The following is a 13,786-nucleotide window of genomic DNA, read 5'->3' as shown; positions in this document are numbered from 1 at the left end:
ATCTGCCACACAACGGACATAAGAAATCTTCAATTCCAGCCACACCACGCTTTAACAGTTCCTCCTTAACCGCCAATCTCAGATGAACTACTTGCCATAAGAAGGTTTCAACACGAAGAGGGGCTATCCCTACCCAAATTTTCCTGTCCCAAACATCTTGATTCCCCTCAGTACCTTCCGAGCCATGGAAAATTTTTATACAAGAATTAGTAGAGAAACAACCCTCTCCATTCCCTAACCAAATCCAGCAATCTTCCTCGTCATGAGCCAAAGAGGTGTTATTCAGCATAGAAATCAGATGCAACCATTGGTCAATCTCCCAATCCGCCAGATTTCTTCTGAATTGAATATCCCACACCCATCCTGCAACCTGTTCCTCCCTAAACTCCACTACTTTCCCCTCTTTATTCGTTGAAAGTGCATAAAGTCTAGGGAACAAAACTTTAAGGGAGACTTCTCCCAACCAAACATCATTCCAAAATACCACAGAACGGCCATTTCCAGTTTTCCACCGCAAATTACTCCTAAAGCAGTCACCAAACTCATCATTGGAAAAGAAGTTATTAATCACTCCTCTCCAAATCCAAGATGCACGAGCAGTCAAAGAACTCTCTAACATTTTGGAGTTCAGGTCCAAATTATTCACACAGCAAACAACTCTCTTCCACCAAGAATCCTTTTCAGAGGCAAACTTCCATACCCATTTACCCAACAATGCTCTGTTCAATATAGCTAAGTTCGGGATCCCAAGACCCCCCAACCTTCTCGGTTTGCTGACCAATCCCCAGTTCACCCAATGTATGTTTTTTTTATCAGTCGACCCCCCCCCATAAAAAGGCAGCCATTATAGAATTTAATTTCTGCAGCACCGAAGCTGGAATACGAAATAAAGAAAGGAAATAGGTGGAGAGAGAGCACAAAACAGATTTGATCAACACCACCCTCCCTGCTAATGCTAGAGAATTTGCCTTCCAACCAGACAACCTATTATAGAAATTATGCACGATTGGCTCCCACATTGCAATAGAATTTCTCTTAGACCCCAGAGGCAAGCCTAAATAGTCTGCTGGAAATTTACCCACTGAACAGCCAATTTCCTTCGACCAATCAACAAGCACATCATCCTCAATATTAATTCCAAAAATTCTGCTCTTGACTAGATTAATCTTCAACCCCACCAATAACTCGTAAATCAAAAGCACCCTTCTAACATTCTTCAAATCCCGAATTGAGGCCTTTGTAAAAATAATTAGGTCATCCGCAAATTGTAGATGCGAGAGTTTGAATGAACGATCATGAGTTCCCAACTCAAAACCTGAAAATAATCCCAAATCCACTGCTTTAGTTAACAGCAAATGAAGCAATTCACCACCCAAATTAAACAGCAAGGGTGATAACGAACACCCCTGTCTAAGACCTCTTTTTATTTGGATTTTCTCAGTAGGAGTCCCATTCAGTAGAACAGAAATAGAAGCTGTAGACATGCACTGAAGCATCCAAGACCGCCATTTATCGCCAAACCCCATTTTACCCAATATTTTCAATAAGATCAGCCAATCAACTGAATCATAAGCTCTCTTGAAATCCACCTTAAAGACCACCCCCTTCAGCCCTTTCTTCCTCCAGAAGTTGATTCCTTCATTCGCTATGAATGAACAATCCAGAATGTTTCTCCCTTGGATAAATGCAAATTGGGACGGACTAATAATGTCATTAATGCACAAATTGAACCTCCTAGCCAAGACCTTAGACAGAATTTTATATAGCCCTCCCACAAGGCTAATTGGCCTAAAATCCCCCATCCCCTCCGGGTTAATCTTCTTAAGAATAAGAGAAATAAAGGAATGATTCACCCCCAAGTCCCACTCCTTCCCCTCGAAAAATTCATTAAAAAACAGCATAATATCATCTTTCAAATTAGACCAGAATTTCTTGAAAAAACCTAAATTCAAACCATCTGGGCCAGGAGCTTTGTTACTATCCGAATCAGCAATTGCTCTCCAAACTTCTTCTTCCGAAAATGGCTTTTCAAGTGCTAAACTCTGTCCTTCCGATAATTTTAAAAAATCCAGATTCATATCCTCAGCCTCCAAAGAATTTTCCTGAGAAAACAGACCCTTGAAGAACTCTACCACCGAATTCCTAATTAAGGTAGGATCTTCTATGACTTCATTTCCCACTAAAAGGGACTTAATGCCATTATTTCTTCCTCTAACTGTGGCAGAATGATGGAAAAATCTGGTGTTCTTATCTCCCTCCAATCTCCATTTCAGTCTCGATTTTTGCAACCAAATCGATTCTTCTTTCTTTTGGAGCTCCCATAAATCTCTCTTTGCTTCAATTATTGACCTCATTGTCACCGAAGGAAGGCCTTGTTGCAGCTCCAACTCCATAACTTGAATTCTTTTCTCCAACAGTTTGATTTTTCCAGGCAACTCTAAATAACCCTTCCCAGACCATCTCATAACCACTCCCTTCACCCGCTTAAGCACCTTAGACATGGGCTTCCCCTTTTCCTCTTTACATATATTATCCAGCTCCTTACCCATCATCTCAGTAAAGCCCTCCTCCTCCATAACATAGTTAAATAACCTAAACGGCTTCAGGCCCCAATTGCAATCCTTGTTCTCTAACAGAATAATATTATGATCGGAAACGGACCTTGGCTGCAATGATTGACTTAGCTTCGGGAACAAACTTACAAATCTATGGTCAACCAAAAAACGATCCAACCTCTCGAACGTAGGAGCTTCCCTATTATTACACCATGTAAAACGACCTCCTGACAATGGCAAATCAAGCAAATTTGCCTTGCTCACAAAATCCCTAAAAATATTCATAGTCACCGAATTCACAGCTCCTTCTTTTTCCTCCTGAGACAACTACATTGAAGTCTCCACCTAAGCATAAAGGGCAATCCACATTATCCAGAAAAGATAATAGCTCCCTGAAAAATGTCTCTTTTTCTGCAGCCAGACTAGGGCCATACACATTAATGAAAAAACAACTTCCTGAAAGTCCCTCCATAGACCCTTTTATTGCTACAAATCTGCTATAAATGACTATATCTTCCAGCACCAATACCTTCTGATTCCACAAGGTTATTAATCCACCAGCAGATCCTATGGAAGGAGCTACTGCCGAACCAGTAAGAAAATTCCCGCCCATTTTCCTCACTAACAAATGGCTGACAACCTCCAATTTGGACTCTTGCAAAAATAAAATTGTAGGTTTCTTCTCATCAACAAACCTCCTAATAGCTCGAGCTTTCACTCTTCTACCCAAACCTCTAACATTCCAAGACATCATCGACCACGCAACCATCATTAATTAATCATAACCTTACAGCCCAGCTACATCTACTGACCCTCCTTCGAATTAAGATCATTCACCATCGGAACCATTTTAGCCATAAAAGCTTCCTCCCCTCCTTTAAATTTCACCCCCAACAATTTGGACACATTCCAACACTCCAAAGCCTCTGCCACCCCCTCATTCTCGTTCTCTGCAAAGGAGACTATCTCCCTGCCATTGCAACTCTCAACTTCCCACCTCCTAGAATAAACATTCTTATAAAAACCTCTTTCAATGTTACTTACTGACGCACATTTCCCAATATGGCAACGTCTCGCCGGTGATATGGACCGATTCTGCAAGCTTGAATCAGACTGATCACCAATTGACATTTCTGCAGACTGGAAACGGACAGTGTTCGACCTTAAACTCCCTTGCTCAGGCCCACTTGTTTGACTTCTGACCAAGCTGGTATTAAGCCCATTCTCTTGTACACCCTTATCCTGGCCCAAGGTGACACCTTCCACGGATCTCTCCTTTTCTCTTTCTTCATTAAAATCCTCTGACACTCTCTGTTGACCGGGAACATCACCTGCTGCTGCTACCTCCGCAGAGCAAAAGTCAACAGCCAACAAATGATCTGTCCCTTCTATAATTTTCAAATTTCCATCGATAACCGTGTCAACCCCTTGTTTATCACCCCGAACCCATGCTTCAACCCTGTCCTGAGAGTCTGACAAGGACTGATCACCCCACTGCTCTTTCTGTCCCTCCTGGACATCCCGCTGGCTCCAGTCTAGCAAATTCTTCTCCCTAGAAGCCACTGTTCCGTCATCTTCAACCATATCCTCTAACTCCGGAAAAAAATCATCACTTCCTTCCACCTTAATCTTAACCATGAACGATCTCCCATACGTATTAATAATAACGTGGGGAGGAATATCAAAGGGACTTTCAACCCTCAATAGCATGTGAGCTACTCTACAATCCACTTTGTTAGTAGTTTGTTCCTGTATCTTAACTAGCTTACCCCATTTCGACGCCAAGCTTGTGAAGAAAGGAACTGACCAACAGTTAAGAGGAACACCAATCATAGACACTGCACAGTAAGGTAATGGCACACCCTCTTCTTCCATAACGTGCTCCAACCTCTCGAACCAGAAGGACAAGGTCTCCCACTTGTTATCCATTGTTACAGCTTTCTCCTCAGCAGTCTGGAAAACTACCAGACAGGCTTTTTTTGCATAACCCCATTGAACCACTTTGACATTGATTCCTTCTGTCCTTAACGCCCTTTCCACAAACTCAACTTCAAATAATGGCTTACAAATACCTGTCAACGACGATCTCAGCCATGATCTATCCTCCATTGGAATAAAAACTTCTAACTGCTTCTTCCCCTCCTTCTTAGCTCCAAAGCTCCCCATTAACTGGCCCTCAACTTCCTTTGCACCCACAACCGTCTCCTTGTATGTCCTTCCATTATGAAACTTATTCATCATCTCCTTCTTTCCTTGAGATGATGGAAGTTTCCTGAGCAACCCATCCACACCAGCATCTGAAGACCTCGCCCCACTAGTACGTTTGAGACTCCTCGAAATACATTTCTTCTGATATTTGGCAATCGACACCGATATTCTCCTCCCATCGACCGAGACATTATTCATCTTTTCAATTGCTAGATGCAAATCATCTTTGCTAGCAAAATGCACAAAGGCAACCGTACTATCCTTGTAATATGGTCTCCTATTAACAAATGGAATGAACACCTTAATCACCTTACCATAATGACTAAAACGATCCCATAATGCACTTCTCTGCACTCGCCTGCTAAGATTATCCACGAATGCAACCCACGATATTGCTCCCAGCAAAGGCCGACTCCTGACTGGACGAATAGAACCCTTCGAACTCTCCCTCACTCTCTCTCTACCTTTCACACTCATGTTAAAAAGTATCAGTATAGCATATTAAAACCTAATGATGATAATAATAGGAGCTATTTGAGTATTGAGAGTAATTATCAAAAGTAACAAGTGTATCACATGAAAAGATAGAAAAGTTCCCACCTCAGTGATTACAACTATAGTAATACCAGAAATCATAAAGTGAATGCAATTACTTCAGGTCATCAAAATTAAAGAGTTTGAATCATGATTTGTCACTTTAAACTTCATTCACTCAGAAATTTGCATTTAATAAAATACTGATTTCTTCCCATTTATCTTGAGAATTTCAGTCACAGGATCACATAACTGTGTTGTGCTGCAACTAAATCAACTGCAATAAGAAAGTTTTAACGAACAAAGAAACCTGTGAAAAGTATTGGTATATGTCCGTAATCCGTAAAACACGCAGAAATCCATGTAATCCAAGAGCAAGGAGAAGTCCAGCATGAACTGCATTAGGTTCCTCGGGCTTGTTATATATTATCCATGTTCTACACACTTTTCCCTGAAAAGCTTAAAATGCATTGCATAAGAATCCAAACTAGCAGGCATGCATAAACCAAGCAATATATTAGCACCCAAAAAGAACTGAGCAAGAGAAAAAAAAATGTAGAGCATTAGCTTTGCAAATTGACATAAACGAAAACATCCAATTTCAAATTTCAAGAGGTACTTTTAACCATATATTCACCGGTGGGGGGGGGGGAATACCAGCCAACATAAGCAATTATTCAAAGAATTTGTCCATAAAGAAACATGAAGTTTTGGACATCATAAAACAGATATTACACTTTCTTAAGATATCATATAAACCTGAAGTGGGGCCAGTCTTAATCCGGCAGCAACAGCATTGTGGAACTCAGGCCATGACTTCAGTTCTTGTATGTTCCTTATGCTTGGATCAAGATTAACCTACCAGCAGGATAATTGTAGAAAATAAGTACAAAAAAAACACTGTGCATATGATGCAAAAGAGATAAATCGGAGGAATGCTTAAAAGGAAGAAGAGTAAGCAGAAGAACAGGATTACAAAAGGTTTTTGTGGTTAAACACAAGATTCTTAACCCAAGCATCCTACAGCGAAACAATTTTTTTTTTGATAGAGAAGGCCTCGTTAAAAACCCCCTTCATAATTAATGGAACACCATAAGGTGCTCATTAATTAGTGGAAGGAGGAAAAGAGTGCCTTAGAATTCATTAATAGCCGAAAGATAACATAATGTTTAAAAACAAACATAAACAATCCCTTTACAATAACACACCCAAACCATAAAAATAACCCAAACAAAATAGAGAAACTAGCCAATACCAGCCTTAGCTAAGCTATCAGCCTCAATATTGGCTGACCTAGCAACCCATCTAATAACACCCTCCAATACTCTCAACCTAGCAACAATATCTTTAACTAGGTCTAAGTAGACAAAAGGACAACAATCAGAATTCTTAACCCAATTCACAGCTAGTTTACTGTCACTTTCAACAATCAAACGTTCCTTGCAAAGCTTTTGGATCGAAACATAGAAAATTAAGCCCTTCTTTAATGCCATAAGCTCTATCATATTCCAAATGCAATAATATTTTTCTGAAAGTTTTCGAGTTCTAATTTTTAATAGTTGATAATACAGTTGCTCACTCAAAGGGAAACTCGATAGTATATATGATATCTCCCAAAGTACAAAAGTTTGTGAGAAAGAAATGAAATAACAAAAGAATTATGGACTTACAGTAGCATTTTGTTGGGCAGGCAACCGCCCTGCTAAAACAAGCTTTGGAACAGTAAAAGCCTGCATAAAGTGGCAAGAGATCCAATCAGAAAACATGTAGCATATATCTTCACGTGATCAATCCAAAAGTAAATGATCAACTGATCAAAAATATATGTAAAAACACAAAAGAATGAGTACTTCTGTTAATAGAGTATATATAGTTGCTAATGTAAATGCCCCACGGCCAAGAGGAAGAGCAGTAGTCCTCTGTGCAAGCTGCCACAGTTGAGCCTGAACAAACAAAACAACATAGCAACATCAAAGTATGCAATCTGCATTAAGCCATGTGTTCAGAGCAAACTATAGTCATCATATCAGTACTCATCTAAAATGACAGGTAACATGTCAGGGAGAAGAGAACACCAAACTAGATGAATCTCATCATGTATACTGTTTATGTGTATCCTGTAATATTATTCATGATAAAATCTCAGGGTATTTTCCAAGTCCTATAAAACATTTTTTTTTATATAAGAATTGGAGATCTCGTTAAAAACCCTTATAAAACATTATCACTATCTACTCCAAAAGAAACCCGTTATCAAAGGAAGGTGGGTATTGTTGGCTAATGCATTTGGCATGTTTAAGAATACTGATATAAGAATATATCGATAACATGTGGTAACATACATTGTCATGCCAGTTTATTTGCAAATGATTAAAACTGAAGCTACAATGCGCTAGAGGGGAAAGAACTATACAACATTTTTAACCAAGCAACAAAAGAAGCGTACCTGTTGGAGATCCTGATCCGAGGCACTAGGATTAACCGATGTTTGAATAGCCACAGGTCTTGCGGAGCATAGAAGGCGTCTAACCTAGTAGCAGTGACAGTGGCAGGTAGGAAAAGAAAAATGGATGTTCAAGAATCATATTTCCATTCCCCTCAACAATTAAAAAAAAGAACCATAAGCCTGCAACAACTATAAACAACAGACTAAAGATGAATGTATAAAATTATTTCAGTTTGACGAAAGGGGAAGCATTTCTTAATTTGATTCCGAATCTAAGGATGTATAAGCGAAGATCATAAGCTAGATACTTCTAAATTCAATATACAGCCTTTGACATCATTGTTTAAAAGTGGACCCCAACAAACCTCATTTAATCTTAGATCCCGACCATATCGCAACTGGGTGCAAGAGCTGAATATGTTCTCCATGCCATCTGTTGCTGACCCATCAATGGAATCTGTATCCTCAAGCCTCGTGCTTTCCAGACCATCAGTTTCAGATACTGTTGAAGGAATTGTCACAGGATACAAGTGTATCATGTAAGGAGTAGACATACAGACCAAATTCACATTAGTTTGTGTTTCAAGTTGCTTAGATTTGCAAGAACGTGTCAAACAAGACAAAGCCAAGTCCTTGCGACCAACGAGTACATATGCAGCTGCAGGCCAATCAGCAGGAGGAGATTCCCGACACTTATCCAAAGCCTGAGAAGCAAATCCACAAACAATCATGATTCATGACTAAAAATGAAAAAGGGAAGAAGAATAGTTATCGAAAAAGATGCAAAAAAATAACTAACAGCTTCTACAGGGACAGATTTTAAGAGTTTTAACCCTTTTTAAGCTCTCATTAGAAACAAGTCTTTTGGTGAGTAAATGGCGAAAGGGAGACATTGAGATGCCTTCTTTTAAGTAACAGGGCAATGAAACATCATAAAAGGGCAACATTTTTTCATGATGGGGGGAGCACAACGGTAAACAAAAGGTGTCTTCTTTTATATAACAGGGGAATGAAACATCATAAAAGGGACAACAAATCTTTCATAATGGAGGGAGCAAAACGGTAAGCAGAAACACAACGAAAAAAATAAGAGAAGCATCTTCATTGCTGAGAATGAATACCATCAGTATGTAAAACATATTAACATACAAAGACCAGAATGAATACCATCAGTATCTAGCCATAATCATCAGTAACATTTATATTTAACAATGCCATAACTAACCTAATATTCCTTCGATGTCATAATGTTACAGACATAGTAATAAAATCACTATATCTTCAAGCTTTGTCAAAGTATTTGATTAAAAGATTGCATGCATTATGAGGTACTGGAGCTTACATGTCGAAGAGGAAGAGATACACCAGAAGGCAAAGAATCTAACTCTTTTAATCCAAATTTCTCCCCAACCATTGCCAACACTGTGACTTCCTCATTTGAGCAAAATGATCCAGAGGCAATGTTACAGCTAACACCAGATGAAAGCTTTTTTCCTATGATTTTGGCACCAGATAGTAAACTGTAAAAAGATACAATCTTACGAGCCCAGCTCACCACAGAACTTCCATCTTTACAAACTACGAGGGGAAGATTGTTAATATTATCAGGAGTACATCCACGTTGCAAACAATTTTCTAGCCATCTGAATAAGCTGAAAGGAGCCTTGCTGGACAATCGATCTGTGCCCATCCTGAATGTCTTGCAAAGGGCGGGAAAATCACGAACGTAATGATCCAAATAGCATTCTTCACCCAAGAATTTTGCAACATCACACAACAGAATTGCCAAAAGCTCCAAATCCCTTTTTAAGGAAATTCACACCAAAAACCATAGAATGAGAACTGCATTTTAGCAAACTGCTGAAGTAAATCTAAAAGAAACAACCATAGGCAGTAGATATGAATAGCAATTGCATTACCGCCAACTTGAAAACTCCCAAACTTATTCAGTCAGTCCTAATAACTTAAAAAACTAGCATTGCCTAATCCTCACTATCATATCATGACAGGAATCTAACAATTCAAAATATGAAAAAGTTACAAATGCTTTACAGGATAAATTGTGATCCCTCTGATATGAACTCTTGTCGAATATCATCTGGCTATTAGTACATCATTCAGGGCATAGATACCATGTAGTATTTTGACCTTTTCTCATGAAACAGAACTGAAAAAACTACATTGGAAAAGATACCAGCAAGACAAAAGAAAAGGCAAGAATAAAGAATAAACAACAGACGGAAAGATTAATAGCAAAAAGTCTTTAGAACCTAAAGCATGTGCAGAGAAGAACATGGATATGATTTTGATTTACCTTCTCCGAAGATTATCCATTTTCAAACTTTCATAAACTGCATGTAGAGAGTTCAAACTCTCCCCCAATAAATCAGAGTAAAACGATTTTTCTGAACTTTTTGTTCCATCCATACTTGATCTCATTGAATCCAATCCTATCCTGTCAAGTGCGACGTCAGAAGACAATCCAATCATAGAATTTATTTTGCAGTAGTTCCTATGAAATTTGCTATCAAGAAGAAACTCCCAAGATGATTTTGGAATCTCTTGAGACACTACAGATGACTTCTTGCACATTTGCATGATAGTATCACAAAAAGAATTCCATTCAGAATCAACAGTAGAATTAGACTCTGACAAATAGCCAGATTCATTATCACCCCAAAGAAGAATAAGAAAATGGCTATAAAAACTTGGACTGAGCCCTTCAGCCATTGCTGTTATACAATCATTTGCCAATGATGATGACGGGTTTCTACGTAGTGCGCATCGAAAAATCTGTACACACATGGAAAATAAAAGTTGTTAAAGCTCATAACCGAGATATAAAAGCAAGAAACTTCGATAGATCGCAATATTATCGGAAACTAATTCAAGGGCTACCTAGAATCTCCATTGCTTAAAACTTATGATTGCAATATTATAGGAAAGGAAAGTGACCAATTGAACAACAAGAGTAGAGAAACTGAACTAATAAACTAAGAGAATGGAGTCATAATACCTTTCGATTATTTACTTTCACATTAATACGCGCCTCAACAGCATCAGCCAATCCTACAATTTTCAGGTCATGGGAAATGGATGATGCTTTTGAGAATCCCAAATTGCAAGAGATACTTTCTTTGCCCAAAGATGAAGGAAGCAGAAACCTGCAAAGGCATTGCTTCCCTGACTGCATTTACATCAGATGTAGATTATCAAACGAAAAGTGAACAGTCAATCAACCGTTTATTGACATTCTGTTAGGAATAGAGAGAACATAATCAAAGGATTAAAGTTTTTTTTTATAAGAATTGGAGGTCTCGTTAAAAACCCTGTTCATAATTGTCAAAGACCAATAGGGAATTCAGCAAAAAGCGGAAGGGGGAAAAGGGTACCTCAAGTTTTATTGATATAAAAGTCATAGGTTTCTCAGTTACAATATGTTGAATAAGCCTTTAACATACATAACCCAACCAGACTAAAGGTCCCTCATCAAACCTAGAATTACCCTATCCTTTATTTAGCTAGTTCATTAGCTTCCCAATTAGCACTTCTATTTATCACCCTTAACATGATTTCATCTCTCTTTACTAATGATACAATCCCCTTGACTAAATCCTCATAGGATGAAGGGCACACCACATAATCCTTTAACTAATCCACAACATTTCTATAGTCACATTACACAATCATCCAACCCTTACCACACCAATTAGATGATTCACATGGCAAGATACCAGCTCTGATAGCCTTTAATTCAGTCAAAACTGGGGGACCAGGGCCAAAAGAATTCGAAAAAGAGGCAAGAGTTTGACCACAAGAATCCATAACCAAACCACTGATACCTCCTTTGATCCAATCCCAAGAAACAACTCCATCTACATTTACTTTCAAAAATCCTGGAGGAGGAGCCCAAGCAGCAGAAGAAGGCATGACAAGCTGCCTCAAGAGGGAGCATGAATCTGCTGAAGAAGGATCCCCAATTAAGTTGTCTAGAGGGATATTAAGATCAGGGAGTTTGGATGAAAACCAGTAGGCCAGACGGAACCGTGCAGTAAAGATGAGTGTTGAAGGTCTGCATTCCTGTTATCAAATACAATTGAATTCCTATATTTCCAGATTGATCAAACGATAATATTCATAATTAAATTCTTCTAATATTTATTATATTTGGGTTAATTAAAATTAAATATATATCAAATACATATATTAACTTTAATCACATATACTTCACTCACGTACATTAATTATACAATTACAATTCGTTTAACATCTGCTCATTTAAACCTTGAGGTGTGACCCTATAGGTTCCTATAACATTAGAGACCGTCCCAAGCTAAATAATAGAGATGATAGATCCGAAGGAAGAGCATTAATAATAGAGACCAAATGGAGGATTTAGGAACTAGGCCGTCCCAAGCTAATAATAGAGATGATAGATCCGAAGGAAGAGCATTAACTATATCCCAAAATTGAATGAAGTGATTCCATAAACCCCAGGCGATTCTGCATGTAAAGAATAAGTGTGATACAGATTGAGGAGATACATTACACAGAGGACACAGCAGGTCAGCCACGATTGTGACTCCTCTTTTAATCAATTCTTCTCTAACCGCCACCCTCTTATGAATAACCTTCCACATGAATGTCAACACCCTTGGTGGAGCTATTCCTCTCCAAACGCAATTAGGCCATATTTGAGTCTCACCAAAATCAGACCCTTGCACGATTTGACAGTGTACAGGCCCTCTCCATTCCCGAACCGCACAAGCCTGTCTTTAGCTCCTGATCGAGGGTTAATACTAGATGAAAGAGACATTAAAATTAACCATTGATCTAACTCCCAATTGTCTAAACTCCTTCTCACTTGAATGTCCCATCCTGGAGGACCAAAGCTCCCAAATTAAGCAATTTTCCCACCCTTATTTGAAGATAAAGAAAAAATTATTGGGAATTGGGACATCAATGGGGTATCACCAACCCATATATCATGCCAAAATGTCAGCGAATTCCCATCGCCCACTCTCGCTTTGATTTGGTTTCTGAAACACACCCTGAACCTGTCCTCGTTCATACAATTCCTAATAATTCCTCTCCATAACCATGTTGGGCGCTTGAAATGAAGGTTGTTAAGATTCACAGAGTGAGGATCCACGTTGTAGCTACTGCATATCAAACTTTTCCAAAGCGAATCCGACTCAACTCCAAACTTCCAAGACCAATTCCCTAATAAAGCTTGTTTTAGAATATTAAGATTAGGCACCCCCAAACCACCACAATTCTTAGGTAAACAAACTGTAGACCACTTGACCCAATAAATCCGACTCTTTTCACTGCTTCCACACAAAAAAATGGCCATCATCACATTCAATTTCTTGCAAACAGCAACCGACATCTTAAAGATAGACAGAAAATATACCCGCAAATCTGACAGAACTGACTTTAAGAGCACCAACCTACCAGCCAAAGACATCGATGTCGCTTTCCATCCCGCAAGCTTATCATAAAACTTTTGAATTACGAGATCCCAAAGAGCCATCGAGTTTCGTTTAGAGCCAAGGGTCAAGCCTAAATATTCAGAAGGAAAGTGACTTACTGAAACATTAGCTGCCAAGGCCCAATCGCTAAGGGATGTTTCATCCAAATTGATCCCAAACAGTCTGCTTTTAGAACAGTTCAACTTGAGACCCGTCATCATCTCAAACACTCTCAATACCCTTATGACATTAATGATTTCTCCCCTCGAGGCGTTGCAAAAGATGATTAGATTGTCGGCGAATTGAAGATGTCATAAAACGAAGGAATTACCAGAGTTGCCTACTAGGAAACCCTTGAAAAGCCCAACCTCTGATGCTTTTGTCAGTAACAAATTCAAAACTTCTACTAGATTGAATAACAGAGGCGAGAGAAAGCATCCTTGATGAAGGCCCCTGGTTATTGAGAACTCTTCTGTAGTTGCACCATCAACTAGAACAGAGATGGAGGCAGTAGAAATGCACTTATCAATCCAAGAAATCCAACGTTCCCCAAAACCCATTTCTTTCAT

At 38.9% G+C, this 13,786-nt stretch overlaps 1 protein-coding gene across 1 annotated transcript in view; it reads right to left on the bottom strand.

Moving 5' to 3' along the window:
- The window catches only part of LOC120200613 (anaphase-promoting complex subunit 1-like), a 39,435-nt gene that overhangs the window by 11,284 nt on the left and 14,365 nt on the right, over window positions 1-13,786 (bottom strand). Inside the window, exons 9-17 of the mRNA XM_039201414.1 lie at window positions 10,760-10,930; window positions 10,058-10,536; window positions 9,086-9,545; window positions 8,109-8,447; window positions 7,744-7,827; window positions 7,148-7,240; window positions 6,968-7,027; window positions 6,057-6,155; window positions 5,608-5,748 (exon numbers count right to left, since the gene is read on the bottom strand). Of these exons, the coding sequence (XP_039057345.1) occupies window positions 5,608-5,748; window positions 6,057-6,155; window positions 6,968-7,027; window positions 7,148-7,240; window positions 7,744-7,827; window positions 8,109-8,447; window positions 9,086-9,545; window positions 10,058-10,536; window positions 10,760-10,930 (1,926 nt within the window). The remainder of the gene's footprint in view (window positions 1-5,607; window positions 5,749-6,056; window positions 6,156-6,967; window positions 7,028-7,147; window positions 7,241-7,743; window positions 7,828-8,108; window positions 8,448-9,085; window positions 9,546-10,057; window positions 10,537-10,759; window positions 10,931-13,786) is intronic.

The sequence above is a fragment of the Hibiscus syriacus genome, unplaced genomic scaffold (assembly GCF_006381635.1).
Source record: "Hibiscus syriacus cultivar Baekdansim isolate YM2019G1 unplaced genomic scaffold, ASM638163v2 tig00006230_pilon, whole genome shotgun sequence".
Lineage (NCBI taxonomy): Eukaryota > Viridiplantae > Streptophyta > Magnoliopsida > Malvales > Malvaceae > Hibiscus > Hibiscus syriacus.
The sequence above is the reverse complement of the archived record's forward strand: the minus strand, read 5'-3'. Positions and strand labels throughout refer to the sequence as shown.